General features: G+C 42.1%; 1 protein-coding gene across 1 annotated transcript in view; it reads right to left on the minus strand.

Annotated features, from left to right (window-relative positions):
- Chsy (Chondroitin sulfate synthase) overlaps positions 1–22,396 on the minus strand; it is a 186,563-nt gene that overhangs the window by 149,308 nt on the left and 14,859 nt on the right. The window contains exon 2 of the mRNA XM_071594336.1: positions 12,880–13,201. Coding sequence (XP_071450437.1) covers positions 12,880–13,201 — 322 coding nt within the window. The remainder of the gene's footprint in view (positions 1–12,879; positions 13,202–22,396) is intronic.

Here is a 22,396-nt window from a genome sequence, read left to right on the forward strand (position 1 = left end):
TGGAAAGATAGCGGGGATTACTGGAGTGATAAGTATAGAATAATATACAGCGGTGGGGACGAGAGCCAACGAGGGGTTGCCATAGTATTAAATGAAGAGGTAGGAAGAAGCGTAGTCAACATAGAGCAGGTAACGGATAGAATACTACTAGTGGAGATAAAAGCAGAACCGACGAACTTAGTTATTATTCAGGTATACATGCCACCGAGTAACCATAAGGAAGAAGAGGTCGATAAGATATACGATCAGTTAGAGGACATGATCGCGTGTGTTCCAGCAGGGAAACATTTGATAGTGATGGGGGACATGAATGCGACGGTAGGCGAAGGAAGAGATGGTGATGAGGTGGGCGACTACGGTTTAGGCACGAGGAATGACCGCGGGGAGAAAGCAGTTGAGTTCTGCAGGAGACAGGGGTTAGTCATCACCAACACTTGGTTTAGACACCACAAAAGACGCAGGTATACATGGAAAATGCCAGGTGACTCAGGAAGATATCAGCTAGATTATATCCTGGTTAGACACAGGTTTAGGAATAGTGTGATAAATTCCCACAGCTTTCCGGGAGCGGATGCGGACTCAGACCACAATTTAGTTGTTATGAAATGTAGCGTACGTTTCAAAAAGATAAGGCAGGGGCGGCGAGTTAGAAAATGGAATGTAGAAGCATTAAATGGTTTGAAAAGGAAGGAATACAAACATGCGGTAGAGAAAATAATGGAGAATGGTAAAGGGCTTATTACTATCGAAGAAAAATGGGAAAGTTTCAAGGAAGGGTTGTCTAAAGCCGCAAAAGACACTATTGGAACCGTTAACGCTAAAAGGACTAGGAAACCATGGATCACGGATGAGATGATTACAAAGATGGACGAGCGGCGAAAATGGAAGAATATAAATACAGAATTAGGCAAAATGAAGTACAAAGAATTGAACAATAAATTGAGGCGGGCAACAAATAAGGCAAAAGACGCATGGTGGAAGACGCAGTGCGAGGATATGGAAAGTCTCCAGAGGAAGGGCGAAATCGGTGCGCTGTACAGCAAAGTTAAATCGTTATCGGGAAGTAAGAAAGGAAGAGCTATGCTAATAGTTAGAGATAAAGCGGGTAAGGTAATAGTTGACGCAGGAAAGATCCAAGAGAGATGGAAGGAGTATATAGAAGAACTGTATAGTAAAGAACTCAGACCAACACAGTTAGACATTGAAAAAGAAAATGACGTAGAGGAAGACAGCTTAGGTCCAGGCATACTAGACAATGAGATAGAAAGGGCATTAAGGGAGATGAAACTAAATAAGGCCGTGGGGGTAGATAACATTCCCGTGGAACTTTTAAAATGCTTAGGAAAATGTGGGAGGAAGAGGCTATATGGGCTGATCCGTAGCATTTATGAGGAGGGAATCTGGCCGGAAGACTTTGTGAGAGCAGTTTTAGTTCCGATTCCGAAAAAGGTAAAGGCCACGTCATGTGAGGACTATAGGACAATTAGTTTGATATCCCACGCAGCTAAAGTTGTTCTCAGGATCATAAACAAACGGATAGAGAGTAGGGCAAATGATTACTTAGGGGATGATCAGTTTGGGTTTAGGAAGGGGAGAGGTACGCGTGATGCCATTGCAGTAATGAGATTATTAATCGAGAGGAATATAGAACACAACCAGGAGGTATTTGCCTGTTTCGTAGATTTCGAAAAAGCGTTTGATAGAGTGAATTGGGAAAAACTAATGAGTATATTGCAGAAAATAGGAATAGATTGGAGGGAAAGGAGGCTAATCCGCAACCTTTACATGTCTCAGACTGCTCAGGTGCGGGTGGGAAACGGGGAGTCAGGATGGGCAGTGTTAGGAAGGGGTGTAAGGCAGGGTTGCCCATTATCACCGTTGCTGTTCAACCTGTATGCAGAGGAAATGATCAAAGAGGCATGGGAAGAACTGGAGGTAGGAATGAAAGTGGGTGGGGAATTCGTAAAATCAGTTAGGTTTGCTGATGACCAAGCTTTAGTTTGTCAGTCAGCCAAGGGGCTGCAAGCATTGCTGAGTGAATTGGAAATTCAGTGCGACAGGTATGGGATGAGAATCAACATTAATAAAACAAAGGTTATGCGATTTTCTAGAAAGAAAAAGGCTAATCTTAACATTAAAGTAAGAGGGCAAAAACTAGAGCAGGTAGAACAGTTTACGTATCTCGGTAGTGTTTTGGACCAACACGGTCAAAGTAGTAGGGACGTAAGGAGAAGAATTGCGCTAGGCAAAGAGGCTTTCACGAGGAGGAGGGAGTTGATGACGGGGACTTTGAGTAAGGATGTTAAGAAAAGACTCGTAAAAACTTTGATATGGAGCGTAGCTATGTACGGCGCGGAAACGTGGTCATTGAAGCAGGAGGATAGACGTAGACTGGAGGCTTTTGAAATGTGGGTGTCGAGAAGAATGGAAAAGGTGAAATGGACAGAGAAGAAAACAAATGAGGAAGTACTTGGTATGGTGGGCGAAGAGAGGGGTTTGTTGGGAGCAATCCTATGGAGGCAGGAAAAGTGGATGAAGGGGGTGTTGACCGGCAGTGGGATGTTGAAGACTGTGATAGAGGGTAGAATGTTGGGCAAAAGAGGAAAGGGAAGGAACAGGATAGGGATGTTGGACGGGATGAAGGGAGGAAGAAAGTACTCAGAGATGAAGAGGGACCTGATGTAGAGTAGGATGATGGATTTTTTGTTTTGTTAGGAATTACAAAGTATTTATTTTGTAGTTGTGTCCATCCATAAACCTACCTTAACCGGTAGATTACCTTAAAAAATATGTATATATTTTTTTTTTTTTAAGGTAATCTACCGGTTAAGGTAGGTTTTTTGATGGACACAACTACCAAACAAATATTTTGTGACTACTAACAAAACACAACCCTAAATTCTACTCTACACCAGGTCCCTCTTCATCTCTGAGTACTTTCTTCCTCCCTTCATCCCGTCCAACATCCCTATCCTGTTCCTTCCCTTTCCTCTTTTGCCCAACATTCTACCCTCTATCACAGTCTTCAACATCCCACTGCCGGTCAACACCCCCTTCATCCACTTTTCCTGCCTCCATAGGATTGCTCCCAACAAACCCCTCTCTTCGCCCACCATACCAAGTACTTCCTCATTTGTTTTCTTCTCTGTCCATTTCACCTTTTCCATTCTTCTCCACACCCACATTTCAAAAGCCTCCAGTCTACGTCTATCCTCCTGCTTCAATGACCACGTTTCCGCGCCGTACATAGCTACGCTCCATATCAAAGTTTTTACGAGTCTTTTCTTAACATCCTTACTCAAAGTCCCCGTCATCAACTCCCTCCTCCTCGTGAAAGCCTCTTTGCCTAGCGCAATTCTTCTCCTTACGTCCCTACTACTTTGACCGTGTTGGTCCAAAACACTACCGAGATACGTAAACTGTTCTACCTGCTCTAGTTTTTGCCCTCTTACTTTAATGTTAAGATTAGCCTTTTTCTTTCTAGAAAATCGCATAACCTTTGTTTTATTAATGTTGATTCTCATCCCATACCTGTCGCACTGAATTTCCAATTCACTCAGCAATGCTTGCAGCCCCTTGGCTGACTGACAAACTAAAGCTTGGTCATCAGCAAACCTAACTGATTTTACGAATTCCCCGCCCACTTTCATTCCTACCTCGAGTTCTTCCCATGCCTCTTTGATCATTTCCTCAGCATACAGGTTGAACAGCAACGGTGATAATGGGCAACCCTGCCTTACACCTCTTCCTAACACTGCCCATCCTGACTCCCCGTTCCCCACTCGTACCTGAGCAGTCTGAGACATGTACAGGTTGCGGATTAGCCTCCTTTCCCTCCAATCTATTCCTATTTTCTGCAGAATACTCATTAGTTTTCCCAATTCACTCTATCAAACGCTTTTTCGAAATAAACGAAACAGGCAAATACCTCCTGGTTGTGTTCTATATTCCTCTCGATTAATAATCTCATTACTGCAATGGCATCACGCGTACCTCTCCCCTTCCTAAACCCAAACTGATCATCCCCTAAGTAATCATCTGCCCTACTCTCTATCCTTTTGTTTATGATCCTAAGACCAACTTTAGCTGCGTGAGATATCAAACTTATTGTCCTATAGTTCTCACATGACGTGGCCTTTACCTTTTTCGGAATAGGAACTAAAACTGATCTCACAAAGTCTTCCGGCCAGATTCCCTCCTCATAAATACTACGGATCAGCCCATATAGCCTCTTCCTCCCACATTTTCCTAAGCATTTTAAAAGTTCCACGGGAATGTTATCCACCCCCACGGCCTTATTTAGTTTCATCTCCCTTAATGCTCATTCTATCTCATTGTCTAGTATGCCTGGACCTAAGCTATCTTCCTATACTTCATGTTCCTTTTCTATGTGTAACTTTGTTGGTCTAAGCTCTTTACCATACAGTTCTTCTATATATTCCTTCCATCTCTCTTGGATCTTCCCTGCGTCAGCTATTACCTTACCCACCTTATCTCTAACTATTAGCATAGCTCTTCCTTTCTTACTTCCCGATAACGATTTAACTTTGCTGTACAGCGCACCATTTTTCACCCTTCCTCTGCAGACTTTCCATATCCTCGCACTGCGTCTTCCACCATGCGTCTTTTGCCTTATTTGTTGCCCGCCTCAATTTATTGTTCAATTCTTTGTACTTCGTTTTGCCTAATCCTGTATTTACATTCTTCCATTTTCGCCGCTCATCCATCTTTGTAATCATCTCATCCGTGATCCATGGTTTCCTAGTCCTTTTAGTGTTAACGGTTCCAATAGTGTCTTTTGCGGCTTTAGACAACTCTTTCTTGATACTTTCCCATTTTTCTTCCATAGTACTAAGCTCTTTACCATCCTCCATGATTTTCTCCACCGCCTGTTTGTACTCCTTCCTTTTCAAACCATTTAATGCTTCTACATTCCATTTCTTAACTCGCCGCCCCTGCCTTATCTTTTTAAAGCGTACGCTACATTTCATAACAACTAAATTGTGGTCAGAGTCCGCATCCGCTCCCGGGAAGCTGTGCGACTTTATCACACTGTTCCTAAACCTGTGTCTAAGCAGGATATAATCTAGCTGATATCTTCCTGAGTCACCTGGCATTTTCCATGTATACCTGCGTCTTTTGTGGTGTCTAAACCAAGTGTTGGTGATGACTAGCCCCTGTCTCCTGCAGAACTCAACTGCTTTCTCCCCGCGGTCATTCCTCGTGCCTAAGCCGTAGTCCCCGACCTCGTCACCATCTCTTCCTTCGCCTACCGTCGCATTCCAATCCCCCATCAATAATCAAATGTTTCCCTGCAGGAACACACGCGATTATGTCCTCTAACTGATCGTATATCCTATCGACCTCTTCTTCCTTACGGTTGCTCGGTGGTATGTATACCTGAATAATAATCAAGTTCGTCGGTTCTGCTTTTATCTCTACTAGTAGTATTCTATCCGTTACCTGCTCTATGTTGACTACGCTTCTCCCTACCTCTTCATTGAATACTATGGCAACCCCTCGTTGGCTCTCGTCCCCGCCGCTGTATATTATTCTTTACTTATCACTCCATTAATCCCCGCTATCCTTCCATCTCACCTGGCATAGACCTAAAATATCGATATATCCCCTTCCCATCTCTCGCTTCACATTCCCCAATTTCCCTGTCCTCATCATTGTCCTAACATTCCACGTTCCTATTATAACTAATGTGGTCTTCTTCTCCTGCGTCTTTTGTCCTGCTGCTGCTGGTTTTCCCTTGCAAAGGTTTCGTGGGATGACGACCGCGGAAGCCTTGCCTCCCCCGCTGCCGGGCACGACACACGGCCGATTGGGCCGAGCCCCGTGGTTGCTAGGACCCAAGATCTCTGTATTGTCCATCATATTTTTCTTGGGAATGATAATTGAGGTGGTTTCCCGTTGCCTTCCTCAATAGTGTTTTTAATGTGACACCATCACTTACTGGCCGCCCCACTGGGGTCAGACGCCGTTGCAGCCGCCTCACTGAGGAACAGACGCTGCGTGGACTACCTTTCGTCTGGCTCCTAACCTTCGACCTATCTGGCATGGGTGACCCTACCAGGAGCAATAATTATTACTCCTGCCAGCACAGCTCTAGGGGTCATCGGAACGCACAAGCCCTTCTACCACGTCAAGGTTGTAGTCCGAGGAGGGATATATACATATATATATATATATATATATATATATATATATATATATATATACACACACACACACACACGTGTATATATATATATACACATACATACATACATACAGGTATATTACCTGTATTTGGCCTCGAAATAGAACGCTCTTCGCACAAATATATATAAGAACACTGATATAGATTTTACAAATATAGAAACACAAAGAAAGGACACTCACATAAATCATGATGATGACGGCCGCGCCATCGAAACTTGTAACCAATTCCATCTTAAATGAAATCCTAAAGCCACGACCTGGGCAGAAAAAGTGGCATCAGCAACAGTGTTTTTGCTCGTAATGAAATCCCTCAGTAATTGCGAATTTCCGGGTCAGTTACTAGCCGCCACCAGTAAAACACCTTTTCTGTGAAATTATGTTTAAGTAATACCGAAGTTAATCCATTTAGGGAAGAGATAAAGAATCGCTATTTTACGCAGAACTTCAGAAAAACCACTTTTAATGAAAAATTATATTTGGGAAGGCATACAGTAAAGAACTTTTAGCGTGTTTGACACTAGGAAAATTACATGAGAAATTTAGAGAACGCAGTTTCTTTGTGACCCCTAATAGGACAATTAAATGAGACGCAGAAAAGGAAACATTCTATCGAGAAGTGAAAGCGTTAAAAACTAAGTCGTCCGTACCCTATACAATGCCCTTATGTTGATTCTTAAGGAAGAGGACAGAAGTCATAGTCATTTGTTATAGTTCACAAATAATATTTCATTATGCCAAACATGGTAAATTGATACCGCGCGCACCACTAATAACACCCCGAAAGGCACTGCCACTGCCATTTGGCCATTGGAATGGCAACGCCAGCCAATATCGCTTTATTCCGCCAAAGGCTTGGAATGCTCCATGATATTCAAATCTTAAGGGATTTTCCATTCATTTAGCCTTCAAGTTCATGAATAATTTAACTTTCCTATAACATTTTGAAATTATACTTCTGCTAATAAAACACCAGTGAACCTATAATTAGTCGTTCTTAATGGAGGATATGACAACTGTGGTCATTTGCTTCTTCGGGGATACGTTAGGAACTTGCCAGAAGAAGAATTCTCAGGGAAGAGTGGAGAAAAACCTGGCGTCGGCATTGGCGTACTTGTAAAGAAAGCGGTCACTGGGTCCACAGTATAACGTCCTATCCTATCGAAGGATGGCATATTCCTTTTGAAATGCTCTCTACATATCACCCCTAGAAGGAATCGGGATGACGATGAAAAATGTTGCCACCGTCAGGATTAAAACCCGGACCTTCGGGGTTGGAAGCCAATACAGCAGCTACCGCACTAACCCGATGCCCACGCGAATAGTATTTTGCATGTAAAACGATTTGGTTATTTTCCTGGTGCACGATTGCGGTGATATCTTCGAGGGTTTTCCACCAGGTCAGGCTGTCTAGGTCGGCCGTATTCTGCATAACTTTGCACATCGGCGTTAGTAAACAAGGAATAATTGGTATGCCAACAGTGGCGGAGCGACCTTTTTATTTCGGGAACAAATTTTCATAAATAATTTCGTTCAAATTTGTGAGAATACTTTGCGGAAAATATAATCCTCATCAATATACGTTGTAGTCCAGGGGTAGAGCTTCAGATTACAGACCGTAGGGCCCGCGTCCCACTCTCTGGCAGGCCTCTAGACACCCTCAGCTTCACTCGAACTGTGTGAATTTACGGGTAACCGAACTTCCTTGGAAGATATAGTCTGCACAGGGAAATAATCTCAACCCCCGATGCCATTGGGCTTAGTGCTCGGTGCATCTACCTCCGGGTTGATATTTATGGTTTTGTGCTAGGATATGCATGATCTATGGCATTTTTCACTGCCAATTTTAGTATGAAGCGTAACAAAATTGATGGGCATCCTAACATTTGAAAATGTCACGTATGTTTTCCCACTCTAACCGCAGGATATTCTCAAACAGCTTTGTTACGCGGTCATAATGTTACGCCTCCTGTTTCACCTACGTGGCCAAGGAGATTTTTATTGTGATTCGGCCAAAGCGAAAGCTATGGGTTTTCGGTGCAATTCCTACGTGCGGCTCGAAAAAAATATTGCGACGATTTTTATCATGTCCGCGTCAGTTGGACCGGCGTTCGCGATGGAGGCATGTCTCTCGTCCACAACCACCTCTCAAGTCCCGCGAGGTTAATGGCCTGCGTGCTGGAGGCGTCCGTCCGAGTGATACCAGCCGTGGCCTCCTTGGAAAGTGAGTACAAGACCTGGTGGCCCCTCTCTGTCCGTGTTCCACCTTAGGGCAGGCACTCTTGGTCAGAGGGAAAATTTTTTTTCGGAGGGAAGAAGAGAGGGAAAGGATGGGGTGGAAAGTCGAAGAGAGAGAGGTAGGTAGGTGGACTGCGGAGCTGAAATGTGAGTGAAGGGGAGGGAAGGGACGAGAGACAGGGGGATCGAGGAAGGAAGGTAGGGGGGCCCGGGCTCAACCTTGAGGAACACTCTTTTGAGATGACGTAGTAGAACCCGTCTGTGGTTGAGGAGACGAAATATACATGTATTATGTTTTTTGGCGCCTTTTTTTCCGACCCGCGTCAACAGCCCGCCCGGCTAAACACCCCTCCCCTCTCTATCCTGCAGAACAAAACGAAGGAAGCGGCATTCTAACCGTCGAAAGAGGCTCGCTCTACTTACGTGGCGAGTGAGACCCAGATGGGCCCAGGCCACAGAATGTTTAATGCTAGACAACAAAAAAATCAGTCAAACCACTGTTATATTATTTTTCCGGGGGTTAGATAAATCAGGTCACATCAAAGTTACCTTTAAAATTTTTTAAAAACCTGTCGCCAGAGATTTCGAACCGTTCTGTTACAGTAATTGACCATCATATTATTGAGTTTTTTTTCTTTTTTCGCCAAATTTTTCTCGAATACTTATCAAAAAAGGTCGATCGGGAAAAAGTGTTTGATAATATATTTCTTTCTCTCGTCTCGAAAAAGCTTATTGCGGAGATATTGGAAGGTGAAGAATTTGGCAGAATGAACACGATTACGTTAGGGCGGAAGAGGTTGAAAGGAGAGATGCATTTCAAAGCACGTGGCGGATGGTTACGGGTATAAGGGGGTGAGAATGATCATTATTGCAGAAAAGACTTGAATATTGAAGAAGAGAGTCCTTCAGCTGCTCACTGGTTTCCGGAAAGGTCAATTACTTATTTATACTCACGTAATTGCATACACATTTTGATGCTTCCATAGACAATTGTATTGAATAAAAAATATGAATTTCATCCCTCCTCCAAAACCCACTTTACCATTCCATTAATGCACCACTCACTTTGATACAATTCTAAAATCTACTTTTTCTCGTACATCAATTCAAAAATCTCTTCGTGCGCCACCAAAATGAGTATTTCTTCATTTAATTTCCTCTCTGACACTAAGCATTTCCAAATTTTCCTAAACATTTTTTTTACACTTAAATTTACAAATTTTATTTTCATTCCTCAGGGTCCGTACAGTTCCACGATCTTTTAAACAAATATTTGTTTTTTTTTATGCTAGAGTAGAACTCGGCTCACAATTTGTCGAATCCTGGGATACTTGGACAATATGACTAAGAGTAAAAATAAAGAGTGCCTCTACATGAACAGAAAGCACAGAGAAGGTCATTTTATCAACGATCGCATATGGGATATTGTGTGTTGTGTTCATATACTTCATTTTCGGAAAAAAGTCACAATCACTATTCATCCGTATAAATTATTCCATATTGCCCGAGCGCTCATGTTTCGCGCACCGTCGCACAATATTGCTCATTTTTAAACAATTAAGACTATGTAGTTGCTAATTCAAGTGATCCGTGTTTCTTTTGAGCCTTTAAACTGAAAAATTTAAACTAAAGAACTAAAAGGCCGACGAAATTAAAAAAAACAATTACGCAGCTGATTTCTTAGTAATGATAGTTATTAACATCTACGTAAAACATTAACATTAGGTAAATTGCTTAGCTGAATTCTGAATACTAGTTTCAAAAGAAACATTTTGACAGTAATAAGACTAATTTTCTTTATGGCAAGTCACAAAACTTAATTATGGAGATAAAAGTCTTATGATAGCGAAATAAAATATTTAGCATTCTTTATGAGTGAAGTAAACAAGTTTAGGTAGTTTTCCCCGCTCAGGTAATTTAGCGGTAGGCAAAGAGAATGGAAAAAGAGGAATGGGGAAGAATAGGGACGACTAAGTACCGAAATAAGTTGAATATATTTCCAAGAAGAACTGAAACAAGAATTTTAGGGAATAAATCCTAGATCAAGCATCCTTCTATCATAAAAGAGGATACTTTTGACCCAGGAAGCTGAAAATCCAGGAAACCAGTTTCCGATTGCATAGTTTGTGCTTAATCCTCACAAACTCCTTCATTTGTTTAAACCTTTATAGTGTATTCGGTAATCAAATGGAATTAAATTTTTACAACCAGCAGTTACATCAGGCTGGGCGTTACAGCCATCACTGTATGGGATTATCGCAATATAATCCTTGTTTATGAGATGAGAGGGTCCTAAAAACATGGTTGGATTAATACATAAATAACTCCGTTTATTCTGCGAAATGTGTAATGGAGAAATTGCCAGAAGTAAGGTAGAGTTGAAAGGTGGGCAATGGGCTTAACCCTGTGTCATCCAAGGGGTGATGATTCTTTGTTTCTTAAAGCTTTCCCTGATTGGTTGGTACCTGGTCTATTTTTATACGAGGGTCATCCGGAAAGTAGTACCCGTTCGTGCCGCATGAAGTGCTGACGACGCGAGTAGCCGCTGGACGAGGTCAGATAGCTTCAGTGGCTTGTCTGCCTTCTCTGAGCCAAGTTGCGTGACGCTAGCATTGCCTGTGTTGTTTCTGTGATTGTTTACAATGTTTAAAAAAATTGAGAACGCCGCCAGTTGTGAAGTGAGGGCAGTGATTAAATTCCTCAATGCAAGAAACGTTCGCCCATGTGATATTCATCGCCAATTAAAGGAGGTGTATGGAGACAATGTAATGGACGAGTCGTCTGTTCGGCGGTGGTGTCGCAACTTCAACATGGGGAGGGGGAACACACACGACGATGAGCGTTCGGGGAGACCGTCTGTCATTACAGACCAACTGGTGAGCTCAGTTGACGAATTCGTGAGGAACGATCGGCGCGTCACAATTGATGACATCTGTGAGCATTTTCCCAATGTTTCTCGAACAATTGTTCATGAAATTGTTAAACACCATCTGCATTATGCAAAAATTTGTGCAAGATGGGTCCCTCGCGTATCTCAATGAGCTGGCGGCGAAGGACTATGCAGCAGGAATACAGAAACTTGTCACACGTTATGACAAATGCCTTAATTTGCTTGGAGATTATGTTGAGAAGTAGTTTAAAGTATCCTCTTTCAAATAAAATTTTTTATGTTTGTTAATATTTACTTTTGTGTCTTTATTTCACGAACGGGTACTACTTTCCGGATGACCCTCGTATGTGAGTGTCATCGGATTTCTCTTTCAATGAATTAATCGATGCTGTGCAAAGTATAAATAATGCTAATTCGAAAATTGATGAGAAATCTCCGTTCTTTTATGGAATTTCTTATTTAACAGCATCCATCCACAATTCTTGAGGGTCATAAACATTTTCTAAATGTTAATTCAGTCATGAATTAACATAACTTCGTTGACTTTCAGTGGACTTTCCCTGACTGAACGATCTAAGCAACGGGGATTCCTGAGATTGATTAGTTTTCCCATTATTTCAAACAAAAATATCACCGATTCACCCTCCAGAAAAGTTCATTTAATATTGATTTTTAGGCGAATTGGTCAAATGTAAGGCAGTCAACAGCGAATTAGATATTTGCGAGTTCGAGGATTGGGATATCTCACCATAATAAACAACTTGAAATGCCCTTTGACTGTCAACACAATTACGTAGAAAGAAGAACTAAAAGAAAAATCTGTTTCCCTTCCTGCAGAGAAATTGCGCAGAATTCCTTTTCTCTCTGTATATTGATAGAAAAATTGCAATTCCTTCATTTTAATCCTTTTAAACTTATATTTAAAACCGCACTTCCAATATAATACAGCCGCCAGCCTATTCGATGTTAAATTAACCGCACATTCTCTTCTATAGTGACCGCGAACCATTGCAAATATATGAGGCATTTAAAAAAATAAACATGGGAGAGATATTTTCCCGTCGCAATTTTTAGCATCGCAGAGTCAAAATAATGCTAAATTACACTAGTTTTGGCATTTTTTCCTACGAACTGATTGATCAATACAAGCATAGCGATCGAGCCTTCTCTTATACGGTAACCACGCATTAATCTATTCAACAATCCAAGGTTCACGAAAAGATAAACGCCCAAAAGACTCAATGTAGCGTTCTCCTACAGGTAAAAAAAAACATCGCTCGACAGAACTACGGAAACGAGTTTCCCAGGTTTGCATAGTAATTTATAGCTGGCGTAAATAGGACTGAGATCAATTTGCGAGTTTTTTATTATGATACTAATAAAATCGCTATATACATAGACAATCAACAGAAGATCATATTATCCATTTGTTCGTAAAAATAATATCGGTCATCCTTAAGATTCTGGCAATGGCCTTCGAAATTCACCGACGTAGCATCAAAATTGATGAATTCGATCTTCACGACTGGGACGGGAGTCCTTACCTCATAAGACCACGTGCACGGCACCCCGGCATATCTTTGCACGCAGCGCCCGACCTCTACGTCCTCGTGACTCGTGTAGAGGTTTTCGCGGAGGCACGTCCTTAGATGCGGCGCCACCCTGCCCAGGGTCTCCCGGGAGAATATGACTCCGGGCCCGCCCATGCAAAAGTTTTCGTCCCACTCGAGGGAGAGCAGGCCGAACTCGTTGTGGTCTCCTCGGCCCGCCTGCCCAACGAAGCGCGCCTTCCTCGAGTCCACGGAACGCAACAGTTTCTCCAGCTTGTCCCCTCGGATGTACACGTCGTCGTCGGCCCTCAGGAACCTGCAGGTGAGAAGGTTTTTTGCCTATATTTCGCTATATAATGAATCACACTCAGCTACTTCATTTGATTCACCATGATTCGTATAATCCATGGACTTAGGAAAATGATATAAATTTTAAGTCCACGATATTCGCAGCATTTTTTTGGACTGAGGGACTGTCCTTGAAATTATTATGCAATGGGATAATAATTTTATATTTTCTCACAAATACATGCGCAAGAAGATCCTAAATTTAATTTAGCTATGCAATTTATTTATTTGCAAATTATTTATTTAGCCTTAGTCCGAAAACAGCACTTTTTGGCTTTACATGGGACTATCAACAGTGAAATCAATGGAGGCGATTACAGACACCCCAGCCCTACATGGAAGTAAACCCACCCAGGCGGCAATCGAACCCGTGACCCTTGAATTGGCAGACCAGGTCGTAACAATTAATTACATCATTGATCTTCTTCATCTGATTACTAAAATTGGTGCAATTCATGTACTAAAGAAAATTGTCAGTGGACAATGGATATCATCTTCAGTTTATGCTTACTATATTTATTATGATAGTCTACCGTTCAAGTAGGTTTTGGGTGGCAATACAGAATAACCTCGCCTTATTAGGCATAATATGTTTTCCTTAATCACAAGTAACCTTTACTTAATTCCTCATACTGTTCACCTGCCTTCATGCCGTCCAACATGCCTACTTTTCCCACCGTCCACCCCTATGTTGCTTTTCAAACGTTTTTCCCTCTATCACAGTCTTCACCACTCCATTGCCAATCAAAACGCCCTGTACCCATCCACACGTCTTCCCTCTGAATTTCTTCTGACCTCTCTCTTCCCTTACCATATCTAGTACTTTTCGTTTGTTTTCCTTTCCCTACGTGCTATTTCTGCATTTAGCCTATGACATTTTTCGGGCCTGTCTTTAAATTAGAAAAGAATTGTAATTTTATTTGACCTGGGACATATCCATAGAGGAAATATAATTGACAGTGCTGTTGAGGCAAACAATTAGTTGATGTGAACACATGAACTGATGTGTGAATTGCACAAGCCGTCGGGCTTAGTACTGGGTGAGCTCTACCATTAGCTACCAAACCGACCTTCAAGTTGGTTCCTGTGTGAATGGTTTTTATAATATGTTACACCAATAATATTTAGCTGTCGAACAATTATTTTTGGTATTCTACCGTCTATGATAGGTTTGGCAGACTATTACCTGTACAACGATACATTTCCTCGCCTCTCCAAACTAAATACAACCTGACATCCGACACTAAAAGATACACTTCCTCGATTCCGCATACTTCCTTCCTCCCTTTATTCCATTCAACATGTCCATCCTATTCCTTCCCCTTCCTCGTTTGCCCAACGTTCTCCCCTCTGACACATTCTTCAACATCACATCACCAATTAAAATGCTCTGCTTCGAACTTTCCTGTCTTCTTTGGATTTCCCCCTACAATCTTCTCCCCTCCCCCATCATGCCAGAACTTCCTTGTTTCTTTTCCTTCCTTTCCATTATACCTTTCCCATCCTCCTCCACACCATCATGCCAAAAGCCACCAACTACGCCTATCATATTTCTTCAGCAACCAATTTTCTGCACCGTGTAAAAAAACTATACCCCATATCAAAGTTTTAATGAATTTTTCCTTAAAACCCTTGCCCAACGTTTCCGTTATCCTCCTTTTGAAAGCCTCTTTGTCTAATGACAGTTTAAAACACGATGCTTTGAGAAGACCTGAATTTTTATTCTGAGCCACTTATTATGACGAAAGCGCTAAATTTATACTATCATTCAGCTTGAACAAGTAGAGCCTGTTTAAATAAAACCCTCACCACCGAAATCGTTTATAACGTAAATAAACCAGTTTCTGGCGTCACTTGGTGGAAAATCTTCATATTGACATTGAAATTAAACCACTTGGCTTTTCCGCATAGAAATTATTTCTTGTCAAATTGAAATTGAAAAAGTTTCCTTGTGGAAAAGGCAAGTGGGTTAATTTCAATTTCAATAGTTTATAGCCTATTTTTGGAAGTGGACGAACTATGTGCGGAATCCCAGCATTGGCTTAGCTGTAACAAAAACCGCCTGCGTGTTACGAAAGTTGACATCACCATCAACTGAATCAGTTCCGCATCTCATTCTTCTCCACATGGCAAGCTCAGAATACTTTTGCTCCTGAAAAAATACATTACCAGAATTTGAATGTCAACTCTTGGAACGTCAATAGTACTAGCCGCTGACCTAAAACAACCACACCCTTGGATGCCTAACCATGCCGTAAAATTCTCTTGTGCATATTATATGGTGAATGCTGTAGCTGCTGTCTATTAACAAGTTCCAATATAGTGCGGGAAATGCCGCGACAGTAAATTTTTGACGGAGTCATCCGCTAATATTTAACACGATACAACAGATTCAGAGCATAAAAATCATCCCACCTTCACCAGAATTCTATCCCGGATACCTTTATGCCCGGCCGAGTGCTCTTTGTTCCTTTAAAGCCCCCAATATTTCGTAGAGTAAGAGGATGCCTCGATAGCTTCGATAGCTAAAGCACTCGGCCGGAAGTTGAGGGATCTACATCTACATAATACCCCGCAAGCCGCTGCAAGGGCGTGTGGCGGGGGGTGTTAGGTCACAAACCGTAAAAAGGGATCCGAGTTCGAATCCCGGTCAAGATGGATGACTTTTACACTCTGGAATTGGTGCATCGCAAAGCCATATATTGCTTTGGTGAGTAGTGATACAGTGTGGATAATTTAAAACTAACCAATTTATGAAATTCTAATCTTTTCCCGAGAATAAAAATGAGATTTGAGAATAACCATAAAGAATAATCAATTAAAAACCATCTAAATGGCATAATTCAATACGCAATTGAGTAATAAACAAACGCATCATGAAATTATATAAAAAGTGTTATATTCTTATATACATGAATGCATGTATGTACATGACTATGTTTTTATCTGAAGACGAATGAAACAAACCACTCATGCCTCCTCTGTTTGAAAGGAGTGGATTGGTGGTAATTTTATTATAATTATGGAACTTATTCTTCTTAAGAGGTCCATAGAAGAGCTGACAAAATGACCCATCCACGGTAATTATTCATTCAATCTATATATTTCGTAAAATAACTAATAATTTTTCTGAAGGTAAACTAACAACCCAGTGATGATATGGAGATGATAACCCAATAATTCCCCCAGTTAGTACAAGTTAAATGAACACAGGCAATTGCTAACGAAAAATGTCAATGGTCAAAAGAGATGTCACGCAAAGCAATATATTTTAACCTGAGACGATATCCCCGTCTCAGTGTGAGACGATAGTCCAGTTTCGGTCACCCAGAATTCTGTCGCGTCCCTAGTTTCTTCTTCAGCTGGAGAATAATGCCGGCCGCCGATGGGCTAATTTGCCCCTGGTTCGACGATTTTGATTAGGTTAAGGGTAATAAGTTCCCACAATTATTCGACATTTTTTCCAAAGTACCACGAATAGCATCTCCCGCGGTGTCGACAGAACAATGCTTCTGTTTACTTCAGATCGTTTCGTTGTTCATTCACAGATTGGGAAAGTTGATTCATGGAGCATAAGGGACGTAAAGTGAAAAGTTTCACTTCACTCGAAGTGTTTCCAGCGTCATGGAAGAGTGAGAGAAGGAATATCGCGGTAGCCAACAAGTCAGCCGATGACGTAGGAGACACGATACGTCAGCAGAGGAGGAGTAAAAAAATCCGACTGGAAAGTAAGTCTCTCGAAGGTCAATGTTAATATACAGGTTAGGACCGTTAAGTTCTCTCGGCGAGAAGGAAAACGGGAGGACAAGGTTTCGCGGAAGAGGAGTTGGAATAACGTTGGTAGGCATTGACCGCTGACCAGGTTCTTGACAGATGATGGAAATAACGGAATAGTCCGGAGCCTCCCATTTGTAATATTTCTGAAGAATCTGAAATTTCTGTCTCGGAACATCGATCCGAAACGCATAATTATCTTGGTTTGGTTTTTTTACAATTCACCCGTCAATCAGAGAGTCCATTCAGAGTGTATAACACATATATATTATACATGTATATATATGTGTGTGTATTCATATATCAAAATATGCATGTATACATTTTTGTAAAATATATATACATATTTCTATATATATATACACACACACACACACGAGGGTCATCCGGAAAGTAGTACCCGTTCGTGCCGCATGAAGTGCTGACGACGCGAGTAGCCGCTGGACGAGGTCAGATAGCTTCAGTGGCTTGTCTGCCTTCTCTGAGCCAAGTTGCGTGACGCTAGCATTGCCTGTGTTGTTTCTGTGATTGTTTACAATGTTTAAAAAAATTGAGAACGCCGCCAGTTGTGAAGTGAGGGCAGTGATTAAATTCCTCAATGCAAGAAACGTTCGCCCATGTGATATTCATCGCCAATTAAAGGAAGTGTATGGAGACAATGTAATGGACGAGTCGTCTGTTCGGCGGTGGTGTCGCAACTTCAACATGGGGAGGGGGAACACACACGACGATGAGCGTTCGGGGAGACCGTCTGTCATTACAGACCAACTGGTGAGCTCAGTTGACGAATTCGTGAGGAACGATCGGCGCGTCACAATTGATGACATCTGTGAGCATTTTCCCAATGTTTCTCGAACAATTGTTCATGAAATTGTTAAACACCATCTGCATTATGCAAAAATTTGTGCAAGATGGGTCCCTCGCAAGCTTACAGATGAGCACAAAACCAAGCGTATGGCTGCAGCACTGACGTTTTTGGGACGTTATTCTGATGAAGGAGACTCTTTCTTGACTCGCATAATTACTGGTGACGAAACATGGGTTTGTTATGCATCACCTGAGAGTAAACGACAGTCAATGGAGTGGCATCATGCTCATTCACCAAACAAACCAAAAAAATTCAAGACAGTTCTGTCCACCAGGAAACTCATGGCAACCATTTTCTGGGATCGACGAGGTGTATTGCTTATTGATTTTATGGCCCGTGGAGACACTATTAATGCCAATGCGTATTGTGAAACATTAAAGAAATTACGGCGGGCAATACAAAATCGGCGGCGAGGTCTATTGTCTACTGGTGTCATTCTCGTTCATGACAATGCCAGGCCTCATGCAGCTGGGATAACACAAAAACTTTTGCAGCAATTCAAATGGGAAACTTTCGACCATCCACCGTATAGCCCGGACTTGGCCCCTTCAGATTTTCATCTCTTTACAAAGCTTAAAGACTTTTTGGCAGGAAAAAGATTTGACAGCGATGAAGAACTTAAAGAAGGAGTGACCCTGTATCTCAATGAGCTGGCGGCGAAGGACTATGCAGCAGGAATACAGAAACTTGTCACACGTTATGACAAATGCCTTAATTTGCTTGGAGATTATGTTGAGAAGTAGTTTAAAGTATCCTCTTTCAAATAAAATTTTTTATGTTTGTTAATATTTACTTTTGTGTCTTTATTTCACGAACGGGTACTACTTTCCGGATGACCCTCGTATGTATGTATGTATATATATATATATATATATATATATATATACACACACATTCAAACACGAAATCCCGGCAAACGGCGAATAAATACTCATTTATATAGAAACAGATATAAGGAAAAGGGATAGGAACACACATAAAGGACGAACACAATAAAGGTGGGGAAGGCGGAATCGAACGGATCACAAGAGTAAAAATATTTCCCGGTCCCGTATCCCGGTCCCGTATCCCGGTCCCGTATTAGTATCCCGGTCAAGGAAATATTTTTACTCTTGTGATCCGTTCGATTCCGCCTTCCCCACCTCTATTGTGTTCGTCCTTAATGTGTGTTCCTATCCCTTTTCTTTATATCTGTTTCTATATAAATGAGTATATATATATATATATATATATATATATATATATATATATATATTTTTTTTTTTTTCTTTTTTTAAGGTAATCTACCGGTTAAGGTAGGTTTTTCGATGGACACAACTACCAAACAAATATTTTGTGACTACTAACAAAACACAACCCTAAATTCTACTCTACACCAGGTCCCTCTTCATCTCTGAGTACTTTCTTCCGCCCTTCATCCCGTCCAACATCCCTATCCTGTTCCTTCCTTTCCTCTTTTGCCCAACATTCTACCCTCTATCACAGTCTTCAACATCCCACTGCCGGTCAACACCCCCTTCATCCACTTTTCCTGCCTCCATAGGATTGCTCCCAACAAACCCCTCTCTTCGCCCACCATACCAAGTACTTCCTCATTTGTTTTCTTCTCTGTCCATTTCACCTTCTCCATTCTCAAAGTCCCCGTCATCAACTCCCTCATCCTCGTGAAAGCCTCTTTGCCTAGCGCAATTCTTCTCCTTACGTCCCTACTACTTTGACCGTGTTGGTCCAAAACACTACCGAGATACGTAAACTGTTCTACCTGCTCTAGTTTTTGCCCTCCTATTTTGATGTTAAGCTTGCCCTTTTTCTTTCTAGAAAATCGCATAACCTTTGTTTTATTAATGTTGATTCTCATCCCATACCTGTCGCACTGAATTTCCAATTCACTCAGCAATGCTTGCAGCCCCTTGGCTGACTGATAAACTAAAGCTTGGTCATCAGCAAACCTAACTGATTTTACGAATTCCCCGCCCACTTTCATTCCTACCTCGAGTTCTTCCCATGCCTCTTTGATCATTTCCTCAGCATACAGGTTGAACAGCAACGGTGATGATGGGCAACCCTGCCTTACACCCCTTCCTAACACTGCCCATCCTGACTCCCCGTTTCCCACCCGCACCTGAGCAGTCTGAGACATGTACAGGTTGCGGATTAGCCTCCTTTCCCTCCAATCTATTCCTATTTTCTGCAATATACTCATTAGTTTTTCCCAATTCACTCTATCAAACGCTTTTTCGAAATCTACGAAACAGGCAAATACCTCCTGGTTGTGTTCTGTATTCCTCTCGATTAATAATCTCATTACTGCAATGGCATCACGCGTACCTCTCCCCTTCCTAAACCCAAACTGATCATCCCCTAAGTAATCATTTGCCCTACTCTCTATCCTTTTGTTTATGATCCTGAGAACAACTTTAGCTGCGTGGGATATCAAACTAATTGTCCTATAGTCCTCACATGACGTGGCCTTTACCTTTTTCGGAATCGGAACTAAAACTGCTCTCACAAAGTATTCCGGCCAGATTCCCTCCTCATAAATGCTACGGATCAGCCCATATAGCCTCTTCCTCCCACATTTTCCTAAGCATTTTAAAAGTTCCACGGGAATGTTATCTACCCCCACGGCCTTATTTAGTTTCATCTCCCTTAATGCCCTTTCTATCTCATTGTCTAGTATGCCTGGACCTAAGCTGTCTTCCTTTACGTCATTTTCTTTTTCAATGTCTAACTGTGTTGGTCTGAGTTCTTTACTATACAGTTCTTCTATATACTCCTTCCATCTCTCTTGGATCTTTCCTGCGTCAACTATTACCTTACCCGCCTTATCTCTAACTATTAGCATAGCTCTTCCTTTCTTACTTCCCGATAACGATTTAACTTTGCTGTACAGCGCACCATTTTTCACCCTTCCTCTGCAGACTTTCCATATCCTCGCACTGCGTCTTCCACCATGCGTCTTTTGCCTTATTTGTTGCCCGCCTCAATTTATTGTTCAATTCTTTGTACTTCATTTTGCCTAATTCTGTATTTATATTCTTCCATTTTCGCCGCTCCTCCATCTTTGTAATCATCACATCCGTGATCCATGGTTTCCTAGTCCTTTTAGCGTTAACGGTTCCAATAGTGTCTTTTGCGGCTTTAGACAACCCTTTTTTGATCATTTCCCATTTTTCTTCGATAGTAATAAGCCCTTTACCATCCTCCATGATTTTATCTACCGCCTGTTTGTACTCCTTCCTTTTCAAACCATTTAATGCTTCTACATTCCATTTTCTAACTCGCCGCCCCTGCCTTATCCTTTTGAAACGTACGCTACATTTCATAACAACTAAATTGTGGTCTGAGTCCGCATCCGCTCCCGGAAAGCTGTGGGAATTTATCACACTATTCCTAAACCTGTGTCTAACCAGGATATAATCTAGCTGATATCTTCCTGAGTCACCTGGCATTTTCCATGTATACCTGCGTCTTTTGTGGTGTCTAAACCAAGTGTTGGTGATGACTAACCCCTGTCTCCTGCAGAACTCAACTGCTTTCTCCCCGCGGTCATTCCTCGTGCCTAAACCGTAGTCGCCCACCTCATCACCATCTCTTGCTTCGCCTACCGTCGCATTCCAATCCCCCATCACTATCAAATGTTTCCCTGCAGGAACACACGCGATTATGTCCTCTAACTGATCGTATATCCTATCGACCTCTTCTTCCTTACGGTTGCTCGGTGGCATGTATACCTGAATAATAACCAAGTTCGTCGGTTCTGCTTTTATCTCTACTAGTAGTATTCTATCCGTTACCTGCTCTATGTTGACTACGCTTCTCCCTACCTCTTCATTGAATACTATGGCAACCCCTCGTTGGCTCTCGTCCCCGCCGCTGTATATTATTCTTTACTTATCACTCCATTAATCCCCGCTATCCTTCCATCTCACCTGGCAAAGACCTAAAATATCGATATATCCCCTTCCCATCTCTCGCTTCACATTCCCCAATTTCCCTGTCCTCATCATTGTCCTAACATTCCACGTTCCTATTATAACTAATGTGGTCTTCTTCTCCTGCGTCTTTTGTCCTGCTGCTGCTGGTTTTCCCTTGCAAAGGTTTCGTGGGATGACGACCGCGGAAGCCTTGCCTCCCCCGCTGCCGGGCACGACACACGGCCGATTGGGCCGAGCCCCGTGGTTGCTAGGACCCAAGATCTCTGTATTGTCCATCATATTTTTCTTGGGAATGATAATTGAGGTGGTTTCCCGTTGCCTTCCTCAATAGTGTTTTTAATGTGACACCATCACTTACTGGCCGCCCCACTGGGGTCAGACGCCGTTGCAGCCGCCTCACTGAGGAACAGACGCTGCGTGGACTACCTTTCGTCTGGCTCCTAACCTTCGACCTATCTGGCATGGGTGACCCTACCAGGAGCAATAATTATTACTCCTGCCAGCACAGCTCTAGGGGTCATCGGAACGCACAAGCCCTTCTACCACGTCAAGGTTGTAGTCCGAGGAGGGATATATACATATA

This window comes from Hetaerina americana, unplaced genomic scaffold, assembly GCF_022747635.1.
Source record: "Hetaerina americana unplaced genomic scaffold, ioHetAmer1.1.p SCAF_6, whole genome shotgun sequence".
Classification (NCBI taxonomy): Eukaryota; Metazoa; Arthropoda; class Insecta; order Odonata; family Calopterygidae; genus Hetaerina; species Hetaerina americana.